Here is a 15,055-nt window from a genome sequence, read left to right as displayed (position 1 = left end):
TTAGTGTGATAGGTTGCCTATACCAGCCCTGCTTTGGTTTGCAGATCAGTAGCTTAAGAGAGAAGTATCTTTAAAACAGATAATTTGCTGTGACTGGTTCAGGAGGCACCCAGGACTGGAACAGCATTCATGTCACCTGAATGCACTACTTCCACTTACCGCTTAATCACTTGATTAACAATTCAGGCAAAAAGCCACCCACACTTCATGCAAATATCTAGCTATCCATTAGGCATAATAAGTGAAATGAAATTACCATGAGGATATTTCTAAATCGGCTAATAATTGTTGTGTTTTTACAAGCCGGTAACATTGGTTAGCTGATGAGGAGTAGACATCAATGTGTATTTGTTGCATGCAGTTAGTATATGCCCTGGAGAAAAACTTTATTCATCCATACTGCCATCAGTTAAAAGCAGGAACGAGCCCAAGCTGTTAGCACAATCTCTCCTTTCCTTAGGTTTGCTCTCTGGCTCGCAGCACCGATTGTGTCTCAAGGCTGTTGTCTATAGAACAGTCCAAATTTCACAGATCATTCTCTTTTTACAGAAGTGCTACTCACACCGTGTGTGAATTAGGAGATGAACAGTTTTGAATAATTTTTAAGAACATAATAAAATACCATTTCAAAAGAAGGAGAAATAAACACATGAAGCCCTTTTTTTATATGCACGTGAATCTGTGGCATTTACAAACAGAGCAATGACGCAACTAAATCTCCATTTGGACCCAAATGACTACACATAGATGTCAATATAGGATTTTGTGGGCACAGCAGAAGAGACAGCATTTTGGCAAGCACAAGTGTGCTTGCCTTTGTGCCACTACGTTTGTGTTAAAGACAGAAAGAACAAGCCAGGTACCTCATGTAACATGTGCTGGGCTGTGCAGTACGGGAAAGTCAGAACGCAACATGCATTTACCAAGTCTCACACAAAACAGCTGAAAAGACCCAGCATCTTTCTTTCCTCTTTCACTACACAGCATATGTAAATTAATGGTAAATGCAATATTACTTATTTAATAGACTCATAAGCTATGAGTGTTTCACATCACAAGGAGAAAATGATTTTTAAACGAAACTTAATGTGTTTAAAATCAACTTTATCAGATCTGGAAATACAAATACTGTGTACTTTAAGTAATAACGCTAAAGCAACAGACAGACTTAAGTTTACTGGGTTTTTTTATGTGTTTCTTTCAGAATTTATTTGCAGTTCTTTGGGTATAACATTATTGCAGTGTTTTTCCACTTACGATATTTCTCTTTGAGGATAGTTACAACCTTTTTTTTTTTTCTGTATCTTAAATTTAGAACTATATATGCTACTTTTATTTTTTTCTTTTGATCTGAGAATATATATGGACATGTGACCTTAAATTAATATTGCATTCAGCACAAAAGGTCTTGCAGATATGCACAAGATCTAAGTTATGGCAGATACAGGAATGCTGCTTTTAAATGCTTAGCTCTTATTTATACAGTATTTTAACCACAAATGAAAGCTGCATATAAATTCAGTGGGGATTTTTGTTTGGCTAGGTTTTGGCTCTGCTTTATATTTGATAATAGAATACTTTCACGATCGTGCCCCACGATGCCCCACACAGGACAGAGTAGTCAGCCTGGCCCTGCTGCATCTGGCGTATAGATATCTGGAGCAGACCATGAGAGCTCTCACCGTGCTCCCTGTCAGCGCCTTGTTCTCACAGATGAGCCAACCAGTAGCTCAAATTAGTTGTACCCTGATCACATATATACTTTTGCCAGGCCATAAAAGAAGGCTAAATCCACACACTCAAATAACTCTTATTCACCTTGCATACATGCCCACCTGTTTTTTATTTCTTTTACTACAGGACTCAGAATGATCACGAACAGAGTCTTACTTCCCGAAGGAGGTGGAAGGGGTATCTATACATATATATACGTAATATACCGACCATGGGCTAGGCTAGTAAGAAAGAGCACTGCGGCAGCCAAGCTGGTTAAGGCACTGCAATAAATATTAATTTGTCTCGGCGTTTTCTCCTAACATTTTTCTCCTAGGTGTACCTCTGCTCTAGCCTTTTGACTGTTTGGTCATTTAAGGAGTGGAAGTGGAATTTTCAAAAATGTTTCATCAACCTACTGCTGTTGCTGTGATTGCGATAGTAACACCCTTCACTGACTTCAGGAAGAACAGAACTAGACCGAAGTCTACCCTTTTTATTTTTCTAAGTACCTGCAGTCAGCCTTCTCCTGACCTGCCAATTCTGAGTGGTTAACTGCTGAACGTGCCTGCCCCACCCTGAGTAATAGTTAACACCACATTAAAAGAGCCTGCTTAGAAAAGAAGGCATTTCCATATGGGTTACTTTGTAGATGTTTAACATTTATTTCTTGATTGGGATTTGCCTGAGAAAGCCCCAAAACACCTGGAGATAAGAGCTCCTGCAGGACCTGGCGCTCCTGCCCGTGTCCACGAGCAAGACACAGCAGGCACCTACTCCCTCGGGTGAGGTAAGGCCGTGGCTGACGCCGGCACCCCCGGAGCCTGGGAAGCGTGAGCTACCTCCAGCCTTGTCCTGCAGGAAAGCGATTTTGAATTTCAGAAGCTCCAGTCCTCTTCACGTGGCTGCGGGCAGTGGCCACCTCCGCACGCTGCTGGGAGAGGCAGTGAGGGGAGCAGGCTAAAGCGCGGCCATACCTGGCTGGCGTTGGTACCTCCACGTCTCTTATTCCATACCCGTACAAGGAAGCTTATACATCCCACAGGACTTTGCTGCACGTGATTTCAGACCCTGTAAGACAGGCCCAGGGTTGACTGATCATCCCAGTGTGGCTACATTATGAGAGCAGAAAGCATCAGTATCGGGGGTAAAAGGGCTCCAAATTTTCATTGTTACCATCATCTAAAACTCACACTTGAGGATAAATTTGTTTCCAGCTCACAAGGTGAATTTAAGATTGAGCATATGCTTATGATTGAATTTAAAATAGAGCTATGCTTTCTACTCAACTTGTAACTTCTTTGGGATAACAGTCTTTTCTTTAAATAAATAAAATAACAATACATTAACATAGTTTCATAAAAGTATCAGAGTATTTTCAACTAGATTCTTAAAAAGTACAATGTGTTTTTTTGTTGTACATCCAGGAGCAAAAAGGATAGACTAAGACGGAATGAGGAAAAATGTGTACATGAGAGACAAAAGGTAACATATTGTATACAGTCACAGAGATTAACTATTTGCAAAGTTTCAATGGAAAGAAAGCAGGTTTTAAACTTTTCAGTAAGATGAGAGCATCATCCTGGTACTTAATGCTTCTGGTAACATGTCATTCCATTAATCAGCTATTTATAAATACTGGGCCAAGTTTACTTGCATTTACATCTGGCCTCATTGAGATAGTTTTAGAAAAAAATCAGTATTATTATTTTGCCTTAATAAGCTTCACTTGTGCCTGTGAGTTTGTACATCTGTTATTATTACATGAATATTCCAGCAAGCGCATTGTTGGCATGCAGGACCACCAGATCTCTTTCCATGGTTCATTAGAGCCAACAGAAGAAACCACAATTTGTTCATAAATATTAGGTAGAGAGCTTTATGTGAAATCCAGAAAATATCTTATTCATCCCAAAGTATTTGCTAAGATCTAGATTCATGAGATGTGGCTGCCATGAAGACTGCAGGGATAGTATTCACATGCTAATACGGCAAACCCATCGTGCTAAACTATGCAAAAACTGTATAGTCCATGTGAAACGCAGCAGGGACAGTTTTAGATCTTAACAGTAGCAAAGTCTTAAAAGATATACAGAATCTCCAATCTGCTAAGCCACATCCTGTTACTTGCAGAAAGGAAAACAGAGTATATCATTCTGGAAAGAGACAGCTAAAGTAAAGTGAAGTTTTTAGTTGAAATCGCATATGCATTAGGCTAAAACACAGAGGTTTCAAGGCACAAGAACTCTAAGTTTGTGGCCTGTGCCCAGACAAACCTGTCCAAATACCCTACAAATCAGTGAGGTGTTCCTTTACCTTGGAGGCAAATGGATTGATCTTGAGTTAAATAATGGCTTACAAAATCCTTTTCCTGAACTTCTTGACCAAGTGAATTCCTTTAGACCCATAATCTTCTGAAGAGGGGACAAGGGTGTTTGTGTGTGTGTGCTGTGAATAGGAGGGGAGCCTCAATAAATTCCTATGGTGGCATTTCTCCCCCCGTCCTGCTCCTGGGCCAGCTAAGTCCCCAGCTGTTGACCAGCTGGCTGAGAAGTCAACGTGGCTGCAAGGTTTTGAACATAGATAAAAGTTTGACATATTACTTCCAATAAACCCAGCAGGCAGGCAATTCCTGTGCAGTCCTGAGAACTTACGTGTGGTATTATCAGAGGAGTCACCACCACGCCCATCTGCCTCTGAGGCACACAAGATGGAAGGGAAAGGACATGACATTAGAAGAAAAACCTCAGTTCAAATATGCCAAAAATTACCTTGAGCTCTGAAGAGAAATAGCTGTCCATCTGCCCTCTGAAGAGGAGAGAACTATCGATGAGTTCAGAGTCCTTGAGCAGGGGACAATGGTGCAGGCACTAACATAAGCCCAAATCTTGCTTATCCACTTCTCTCATCTCGAGCAGCACGTTGTCTGGCTCTGTAAGGCTCTCCCACTGGTAGAAAACAACAAAATGAGACAACCTAATAGAAGTTAAGTTAGTGCAATTTGAAAATTGGCAATTAAGGTTTTGATCACAAATTCTAAGTGAAGAATGTGAAGTTGTTGATCTCATGGAGTTTGCAACCTCTTGTGTTAAATGTAGGCTCGAATGCCCTCTAACTTCAGGGTGTCATTATTTCTAAACTATAAAATGAATCTGTGAATGCAAAATGTACTTACCAGTATGTGAGTTAGGAAACTGCTATAATTTCTTACCTATAGGTATTCCTAGACAGACATTATTACGTTGTAGATATTGGTGGAGAGAAATTGCTATGGAAATTATTCAGGGACTTCAGAGAGTGAGATATAATTTTATTTTTTCACATAGAAAATTGCTCACACTTAGTCCATTTAGACATAGTCAATATGTTCCAGCACATCACATTATACCCAACAATGACAGCGCCAAGGACTTAAAAATTAACAAATGTATTATAGGTTACTGAGTCAATTTACAGAAAAGATTGAGCAGCAAGAAGACTCATAACCAAACCAATGTTTAAATAAATTTCTAATACAAGCCAACCACACTAAATTGACCTGTGAACAATACACATAGCTTCTCTTTTTCCACCCCCCCTTCTTCTCCACTCTCACAATAGATAAAGATCTGCTTTAAATGACTTAAGAGTTTATGATTTTTCTAAATCACTTACATGGTTCATTTTTGGATCTAATCTTGTGAGGTACTTAATGTATGAGGCACGGTAACAGTAGCCCGACAGGTTCTTCCACCCAAGAGCAGACACGGTTTTGGGTCGAGCATGTGTTATGACCACATGGCATCCAGAAAAGTATCTTTTTATCAAAGAATATTTTTGAGGTCCATAAAATGTTGATGGCCCTCAGCTTCTGTTAACTCTAATACTCTCAAGAATTCAAATCTTTGGAGCTAAAAGGAAAGTACCCTTTTGCATTTGGTTTTATAGCCAAACAGGTATCTGCTGTAAACTGAAATGTCAGGGCTTATATACAATTCAGAGCGACCTGAACTTGACTGACTGCAGTGAGCGCACCTCCCCTGGGCAGGCAGGCTGGACTTTGGCCGAGGAGAGCAATCTCCTCCTCAGGACAAGGTGACACGTTTCTCTGAGGCTGCCCTTCCTCTTCCTCTTTGCATGGCAAGAACTCTAAGGTGAATGGACTTTTTAGGTTGTAAAAGTGAGGTGAAAAAAACAACCATAGACTCATATAACTGGAGGTGTCTGTGCTGAATTCCCCTCCTGTGCAAAGCACTAAGAGGTTTGCCTTAAAACTTTTTTAAAATACCTTGAAAGCATTATAAATCTCCGTTTTCTACAGGAAACTGTGATAGATGTTCTAGACAGTCTTGTTCTATGGGATTACATGAGGCTTCTGGAAACAGTGATAAAATCCAGAAATTTTCTCCACATAACTGGAAATGCCAGCAGCTCTAACGGAGAAAATTAAAATATTTATTACTGCCTTGCCTGCTCCTACTTTGTGTCAATCTTAGAGTAATACAGTCAGTTTAAAAATCAATCACTGCAATCCATCTCAATAAAAATGTAATCTGAAGATCAGGTATGTTTAGCCTACGAATGAAGGGGAATAAACATCTGATGGTAATTTTGGAACACATGAAGGGATTCTGCTATGTCTTTCCACCGCAGTGAAGGGCAAATTATATTGCAAAAGCCCTACATGCTGTATTTTAAGGCTATCCCTTCAAGTTATGGTAAGTGAGAACGTTGTTTAAAAATGTTAATTCGTATTTTATTACTAATTATTTACCAAATAGATAAAGCTGTCTACTGTATTATGCACAGCTCTACCTATACGTAGCTGTTAGAAAGACACATTTATCAATCAAAATCAGAGACAACATCCAAACTGTAAAATGTAACCAGACACTCTTATCCTCTTTAAACAGTCTAATAAATAAATATAAATACATAAATATTGCAGAACGATAGTATATTCCTTGCACCAACAGAGGTATATTATTTATCTGTGGTCAATAGTAAAATCTTGCTTTCATCTTTAGAAAGAGTATTTTAAATTTCTTACAAAACAGCAAAAATTTAAGATCATTCATAAAGTATCATGACGGGATCCAGTGTGTCTGCTACCCTACAAGTACTTACCAAGAGGCTTTTTAGTTTAAAGCTTTTGTCACAGGAGTGCTTCTAGCTTTGGCCATACCATAGGCAACTGCTGCAAATTAGCACCATTCATGAAATAATGAGAACATCAAATCTCAGAGCATGAGGTAAAATGATATTCAAAAAGAAACAGTCTTTCAAGTTTCTCCTTGTTTTTTCAGTTTGAAAATGTAGTGCATCATTGTACATACAGTTGGGAATACTACCAATTTTAAACTGCAGAATTATCTCAGATTTAAGAAAGAACTTAAATTACACCAAATACTAAGGAGAATTTCTGCACATCTGCTTTACCAATATCTACAAATGCATGTACAGAAAAGATAGGAGATATCTCCTTTAAGCAAAACACATGCATATATATTCTTGAGCAGCAAGGTAACTGTAGTTTAAATATACCCACAAAATTTTCTATGAAATGTTGACATTACAAACTCAACATTTTTTGCAACCCTTTTGAGAAATTATTCTCAGGGGGATCTTTAACTGCTATACCACTCATCACACCCTGTGATACTATTCGTGATGTATTTTATCAAGCAGTTGTAAAGCAGTTAGTCTGGATTACTATTTTTAAATTATCATTTAGGGTATTTGAGAGAAGACCTTAATCTGTGACATATAAGAGCTTTTTTGAGCATGTAACAGTCTTAAGGATAGTCCCCCCTTTGATAATCCCTTACCATTTTACAAAGTGTAGGGATTTAATATTGCTTTAACTTCTTGTTCAAAAATACATAGTGCACTAAAACTTACAAATACCTGGAAAATTAATTTCTGACATTGCATTTACAGTAGCTTTAATGAGTGCTTATACACAGTTATTAGTCAAACGACCCTTCCTCCACCAGAAATAAAAACTAACCTTATTTTTTTATGAGGTGCTTCCTTTCTGACCTTTAATAGTTCGCCATGGCTTGGCTGTGCCAAAATATTAACAAAACCACATCCAGATTCAGACAAACAGATGGAAAATAATGCAGTCTGAAAAATACTAAATGATGTCACCATTTTTCTTAGGAACTCTATTCTCAGCGTTAAAAATAAAATTCCATGAAAACAACAGAGCTCTGCTTTCCCTTTCACAGACCCATCACACAGGTAAATTCAGTCCTATTCTGTGTTCCCGTGATCTTTTAAGCTGGTAGTGAAATGATTCACTCCAGCACGAGCAAAAGAACTGCGTAAGAGCTTTTGATAACAGAATGACATGTTTCCCAAATAAACTGATTTTTAAATTTTAATTCCTTCATTTTTCAGAAGACTCTATCTCCATGATTACGAATATTGCTGAAATCACGTTTGTTTGCATGTGGCTGTTTAAATCCTGCTCAGCTGATAGCCTCTAGATAATATAATGCTTTCAAAGTGCTGGTCTTCCGCTTTTTCTTTCACTCTCTGCTCCTCTAAGGTAGACACAAGTTTGTCCCTTTCTTCAACCACTTTCATCATCTCAGCAAAAATTTCATTCTCCTCATTCAGATCCATCTCATCTTTGAGGCTGTCTAAAAGATACAAAACCAGAGGTTAAAATCCAGTTCGCTCTATTATCAGCTTTGCATTTTGACTGTTTGTGTACAGCTTGAATTAATATTCTAGTCAACAACAAATGAAATTAATAGCAAGTAATACTGTTCATGTTACAGTGCAGGGAAAACGTCTCCTGCATTCGGGCCATTTACAGTAGACCATTAAGGCTCCTAACGTGTAGAGTAGATCTTTTAGCAAAACGTAGACTGTAAGGGGTAGGAAGAGCATTACTTGTTTATAAACACATTTAAGATGGAGTTTAAATTTAGCTTATACAAGGTAAAAAGCCCAACCATGAAATGTAGTACCTGTAAGAAAATGGAGATTGTTTTTCAGAAAGTATTAAAACTGCCATCATTTACTATCCACATGTTTAGAACACAACAGAATATTTTGGGGTATTCAGTGCTATGTAACACCCCCTTCTCCCTGCATTCCTCCTACCCACACTCTCTCTCCTATTACCAAATGAAAGGACAAGCCCAAACTGTAATCCCAAGTACCTAAAAGCAAGTTCCAAAATACTGTGGTAACCAGTAATGCTGCAGTTAACGTAAAAGCAGATAACCTCTTCTGTGGTAAGGTGGTTGAAGAAGTTACTTTCCGGTGCTGCCCGTCATCACATGCTAGCTGGGTGTTGCTGCCTGCACAGCACAGTTGCTGGAATTACACGTGCGAGTGCTCCTGATCCAGTTCAGTGTAGAACTGGGCAGGTCAGCGCAGCTGTCTTCGCTACAAGCCAGCTGAGAAGAGCTCACAAGTTGCATTTTGCTGGCTGAGCTGCACTCACAGAAGAGCACAGGAGGCAGAGCCTCAGCCACTCTGGTCCTTTTTGGAGCAAGCCCGGACTTGTACGGGCATGGTCTATCACTGTGGGCTGGAGCATACTCTTCCTTTTGACTTACCATCAATGGCCATTTTCTCTCTCAGCTTTTGTTCCAACCTGCTTTGGTGGTCCTCCAATTCTAGCTCTTGGGCTCTAGGTACAATAAAAAGTATGTTAAAGAATAAGCTTTTTTCAAGAAAGACATATGTGTTAATAGTATTTCAACCAAGAGATTCTGTGTTCTGCTTATCCAGTACTTTCTCCTCATAGGCAGTCAAGGCTAAAAGGTTTGCCTGTGCCCACACTGCCACAGCAATGCCAGAAGTACCACAACCACCTTTTGCATTATGTATCAGATTAAGCTCCCTCATCCATCGCAACACGTAAGGCTTTAACCAGCTGGGCTTTGTTGGTGGCAACCACAACGTGATTCTGGATAGGACTGAATGCTCCTGCACACGGAGGGCCCTGCCAGGCCCTCTGCACAGGAATGGGTTCTGAGGCAAGGGAATTAACACACGTGAACACACGCAGACAACCACATTTTGTGTCCTCTAGTGATAAAAGCAGCCTGCTTTTGCTTTGCAGACAGTGTGAGCAGGAAGCATTGCTACTGCAACACCCAATGGCAATCCAAGGGGAAAGAAAGGTTTGGCCCTTGGCAGCATCAGCACAGCTGGGAGAAACTGGGGAGCGGCCGGAGCTCGTGGCTGGGCTGCAGGTCCGCACACAGCACGGGGGGCTGACTGAGCGTTACGGACACGATCAATGGCAACGAGCAGCCTGCACTGGTGTGAAACCCAGGGGAGAGTAATGACTGCTGCAGCTCTCATCACCTTCCCACACTGCCCAGAAATAGTGGAGAAAATAGCTGAGAGTCACCTCCGCCTATCTGTTGAGTGTGTTTCCGAGGAGGCGAGGTGAGGGAACTACAGCAGATATTGTTTCCATCAACCACAAACAGTGGCATCTGAGATGGTTTTTATTTGCTTGGTGTATCTGCCTTTTCATTACTGTAGTGGATTCCTAGATCTTTTCTGCTATGTCCAATAAAACACGAGATAAACTTGCCAGACTGTTTTTCTTGGGAGAAAGTGCCCCAGTGTTCATTAGACTCATATTATATAAAAGCAGAGCATCCATATGCTATACCGGTTTAGAGTATTGTATATGACTGAAATAATCGAACCACTGTGAAAGGGAAGGATGAGGAGGCCTCAAATGAAAACCTGTGTTCAAAACAGATTGTAGCTCCTCTGGGTACACTTATTCGACGACAGTCTCAAACTGCAGCACACAGCAAGGTGTTCAGGTGTAACGTGAGTACGCTTTTCCCCTCTTTCCTCCCCATTTTTAGTACTAATGATTGTCCTTACTTACATAATCAGGAGCTCAGACTCATAACGCATTAATTTATTCTTCTCCAGGACCAGCTCAAACCATTCATGTAGCATCTGGGTTTCATCCTTTGCACCTGAATCTGTTTAAAATAGGACAGTTAGATGTGCATTACCAGCTTTCCTTCCAACACTCTTACTGCTTCAGTTCACTTTACAGAGTCCTCACTTGCAAGCCTAGGTGAGTCCAAATGTGGATTTTTTTGCTGTATGTAACTTACATCAGTAATGTCTGGATACAACAGGTATAACATTCTTGCCAACATTTGGTTGAATGTTGTAGTTCATTGCAGCTGAAGGTGCATTAGATTTAAAAACACTTTTGTTTTGCAAGTTAAGTTTTTTTCTTTCAAATAATAGTATAGACTTTCTTTTTTTAATGGGCACTTTTTCTTTCTCTTAGTTCTGCCTTTGATAACATAGTTTCTCTGTTCATGCTGGACTCCAGCAGCTGAACTATATGTGTAAATGGATATCCCATTAATACAATCAGACTTCAGGATGTACCTGCTGGCAAGTACCAGCTGAAGTCCCTGCTTCCAGTGGGCATCAGACACACGATAAAATCCTCTACAAATTTCCATTTATTTGCCAACTGGCCTCTAAATCTGCATCTGCTTTGAATGACGGCAAAGGCTCTGGGACGGGACAAATCTATTATTACTGAGTGGTTTTGTAATTCTTTGGGCCAGGGCATCACTGGCAGACACCATACAGTCATGAAACACGAGATGGTCTCTCTCCCAGAGAGCTCAAAACTTGACTCCAACTTGCTGAAGAGGAGGACAGGTTTGTCTTGCACCAGGTGAGGGCCTTTACTCCTCCTAAAATGCCATCTGTACAAAAATCTTTGGCAATGAAGAACGCCTGGGTGTTTTCAAGTGGCAAGTCTGAGCACATATGTATTTCTTTTCCTTGCTGTCCTTACTAACACACTCATCACTTCACATTTTCTATTCATTTTCTTCGTAAAACAAAACCACCCCATCCTTCCATGCAGAATTACAGCAGCAGCGATGGCACTGCAAACACACCTCCCACAATGTCTGCTCTACCCACCCGTACTCAGTTGCCACAAAATAGTGATCACTTATAGGAAGCAAATATCTCATGCTACTCCAGGTTGAGGCAACAGTTTAGGTGACACGCCGACCCAAATTGACAGAAGCAGAAATATCCAGCCTGTGCTCCTGCCTCAGCACGTGGTAGTTGCACACCCCACCACGCTGCTGCCGCGTGTTGAAGGCAGGGACAGCCGGACCTGGGACAGAGTAAAAGGAGGTGCAGGGGAATGCAGCGGTCTCCTCGTCAGTCCTTACATCACGCTGCTAGATAACCATGCATAAAATTCCCATAAACCAGCCTGGCTATTTTCTGTGATTGGAGACTTACGCGATTTCTCCTACTTTAAGAGCACTGCACCTTTTTTTCAGATGACTGAGAGCACTGAAATTTAAGCCCAAAGGTCTCAGGTTCGAGCTCCAGAGATGACAATTACAAAAGTATCATTAAACTAGGTTACCAAGTGGAGAGATAGCCGGAGTCCTGGACAGCTCAGCAGCGATTCAGATGCCTTTCCGTTGTCAGGAAATGCGCTTTGAAATGCGGCCCCAGGAATCACCCTCTTGCCTCTACTGCTTCAGCTGTCCCTCACTTTAACGTCAAAGACAGGGTTTTACTCCACTCAAGAGCAGCAGTTTAAAGCCCATCTCCTTGGGGCAGTAATGATCTTGCCCAATGCAGCCCTTTAGCAATCTTCCTTAGCAGGAGGGAAACTGTTGGGTGTTTGGGATCACCAGCCCATTTGCGTGCCTCCACCAGGCACTGTCATCCCCGAGAGCCCGGGTCACCTCCTGCCAGCGTTGGAGGAATTACATGGACCCCACGCCAAGGACAGGAATCACACTGGCTTGGGTGCAGTTCTGCGTCTTCTCGTCAGGATTTGACCCCAATCTGAAGTTACCATGAAATGGGAGGATAAAAGCAGCAGGAGAGGGCAAAGAAATCTTGGTCCAATTTCTGCCTGGTTCCGTTAAAACTTGGCAGTAATGGATGTGTTCCTGTGGGATCTTCCAGGTCAGCAAGCGGTGACCTTGTCAGAGTGACTGCTGGAGCAGTTCTCACTGGGATGTGTCAATGGTAACGTCTCTCAGATCCAATGCAGGGATGCAGCATTAGTATTCAGAGCCTTAGGTCTTCATATGCCACCATCAGAAGTTATCATCAAAATTGGATCTATCTTACTGTCAGTAAAAACACTGCAATTGCAGGTATGCATATGTCCTGCACACACACGCAGAGGGTTACTGTTCCCTGTTTGCTGTTTTCTTGATTAGGCAAAAATATTCTTTTTTTTTAACATTTCCTCTTTACACTTTGAAATCTCTGTATCTCTAATAAAAGACTGTGTATCATAGGTCGATTGAGGTAAGCAAACAGTAACACACTTTGCAAAAACACCACTCATTTTAGCAAAAACCCCAGTGCAAGCTGAAATAAAAATAGCCCTTGTTTTTCCTCCTTTTCCATCCCACAGAATGCCCCCCAAGTGTCCCCAGAGGCAGTTTTCCCTTGAGCTCTTCCAATGTTTGTTAATAATAATGTTAATCATTATTTAAGTCTGATGGAGTGCTTTATGCCTTCCCAGGGCAGAACAAGCCAATGAACTCTTGCATAACGCAGTACAACACATCCTTTTAAAGGTTAGAGGGAAAACAATTTGTGAGTTTGTTTTGTGAGCTGTGCTGGCTTTTTCTTACAGTGTCGCTGAAGCAAAGCCTTCCCCATGGTTTACTCAAGTCTCCTTTAACCTGGATCCCATTTGAAAGTCAGATATTCTTCTAATTACATTGTAGTTATGTCTATATTCATCACTTTTGAGGGAATAACAGGCTGTAGAGGAGTATTTGCTGAATATTACTGTTCTCAAAACCTCAACCTCTGTTCTGCAGAGTGATGCTACACTGTCCCCCCGTACAGCAGTCCCGCAGTAAAGGGAGCTTGGCCAGTTTGCGTCCTTTTAGGAACAGTTAAACCTCATATTCCTTACTCCTACAAGTTTTCAACAAATCCCTTCTGACACTGCTGGAAGTTCTGAGAAGCCTTGGATATGCTCCTTATGAAATCAAAACCTAGCTGCAACGTATGCAGATATTTGTTCACCTTCCAAAACAGGGAGAGATTTCTTAATGTTCTCTCAAGACAGACTTTCTTCTTTACCATAATTTTTCATGATTTGTTTAGTCAACTGATCGGTTATGCTAATCTCAGTGGAAAATGTGTTTTGAGATTTTTATTTCTGTATTTTCTTGTAGGCAGAATATCTCCATAAGCCTCCACACAAATGTCAGTGGAAAACAAAGTGGCGGTACATCAATGATTTATTTTTTGGTATTTCGAATTAGAATAAAGGGAATAACGGGCATGAAAAATTATTCATAGGACTGATATTATTTCTTTTTTTTTTTAATGCATGAATTGTTGTCACTACAATTATAAGATCATCAAAGCCTCGTTTTGCTCATCAGTCTTCATGGCAGTTGTTTCACACCCACGCATGTTCTCTTCTAATTCAGTTGAGGAGGTAATGAATAACTCCCCCTAACAAAGGGGCCATTCATCCCAGGCTTACAGAATTATTAGAGGAGAGTTGCGTAAATGTCACTGAAGACTAGTGTTTGCAGGCCTGTCTCTAAATTTGGTTATTCACAACCTTTGCAGCTCGATATTATTGCTGAACTGTGATCGTTTTCTAATTACCTTAATAATACCTATTAAATCACTTGAATCGCATAAAGCGCAGACCTGCTTAAATACAACTTAACCTAATAAGTACTGGTCATTCATTAAACAATAATGGTCATTATTTTTAAGAAGGTTGAACAGAATACAAAACTCACCGATTCCTGAATCATTACAAGCAACAAAGCACTTACGTTTTGTTTGGAAAAGTTACGGCTTCATGCTTTTGCACCAGAAGAGGTACTGTGAGACAGTAACATCCTACGTTTCAGTATCTGCCCTATTTGTAACTGGCCACCTACACGCAAACAACCAACAGGGAGAAAAAATAGTACTTTCACCTTAATGAGGGCAATCCAATTACTAAGGATGGGGAGAGAATGAGAAGCATCAATCTCTTGGCAGACAGCCTTCCTTAGGAAATGCGATTGTCAAAACAGCAAAAACAAGAGGTGGCTCTAGGCCATTTATCCTGGTATTCCATGTCTATCCCAAGAGCTAGAAACCTCTTACCCCTCTATATTTTTGATATTTCAAAAAAACATCCACCCTTATACAAATCAGCAGTAAAGAAACAAGGTAACGCTCCAAACCCTCAAAGTCTTTTAGCAGACTTTCTCACAGGCAGTAAGGTGGGTGCCATTTGATAAATGGCTATGTTTTCATTTTTTTCATTTAAGAAAAAAAAAAGATGCTAGCCTTTTAAATAACATTTGAAACAGGT

At 40.5% G+C, this 15,055-nt stretch overlaps 1 protein-coding gene across 1 annotated transcript in view; it reads right to left on the bottom strand.

Moving 5' to 3' along the window:
* Nucleotides 1–8,157: 8,157 nt before the first annotated feature.
* Nucleotides 8,158–15,055, bottom strand: part of MICALCL (MICAL C-terminal like) — a 35,868-nt gene continuing 28,970 nt past the window's right edge. Inside the window, exons 13-15 of the mRNA XM_010289009.1 lie at nucleotides 10,574–10,673; nucleotides 9,273–9,346; nucleotides 8,158–8,342 (exon numbers count right to left, since the gene is read on the bottom strand). Of these exons, the coding sequence (XP_010287311.1) occupies nucleotides 8,158–8,342; nucleotides 9,273–9,346; nucleotides 10,574–10,673 (359 nt within the window). The remainder of the gene's footprint in view (nucleotides 8,343–9,272; nucleotides 9,347–10,573; nucleotides 10,674–15,055) is intronic.

This window comes from Phaethon lepturus, unplaced genomic scaffold (genome assembly GCF_000687285.1).
Source record: "Phaethon lepturus isolate BGI_N335 unplaced genomic scaffold, ASM68728v1 scaffold10736, whole genome shotgun sequence".
NCBI classification, from domain to species: domain Eukaryota; kingdom Metazoa; phylum Chordata; class Aves; order Phaethontiformes; family Phaethontidae; genus Phaethon; species Phaethon lepturus.
This window is presented reverse-complemented; position numbering and strand designations above follow the sequence as displayed.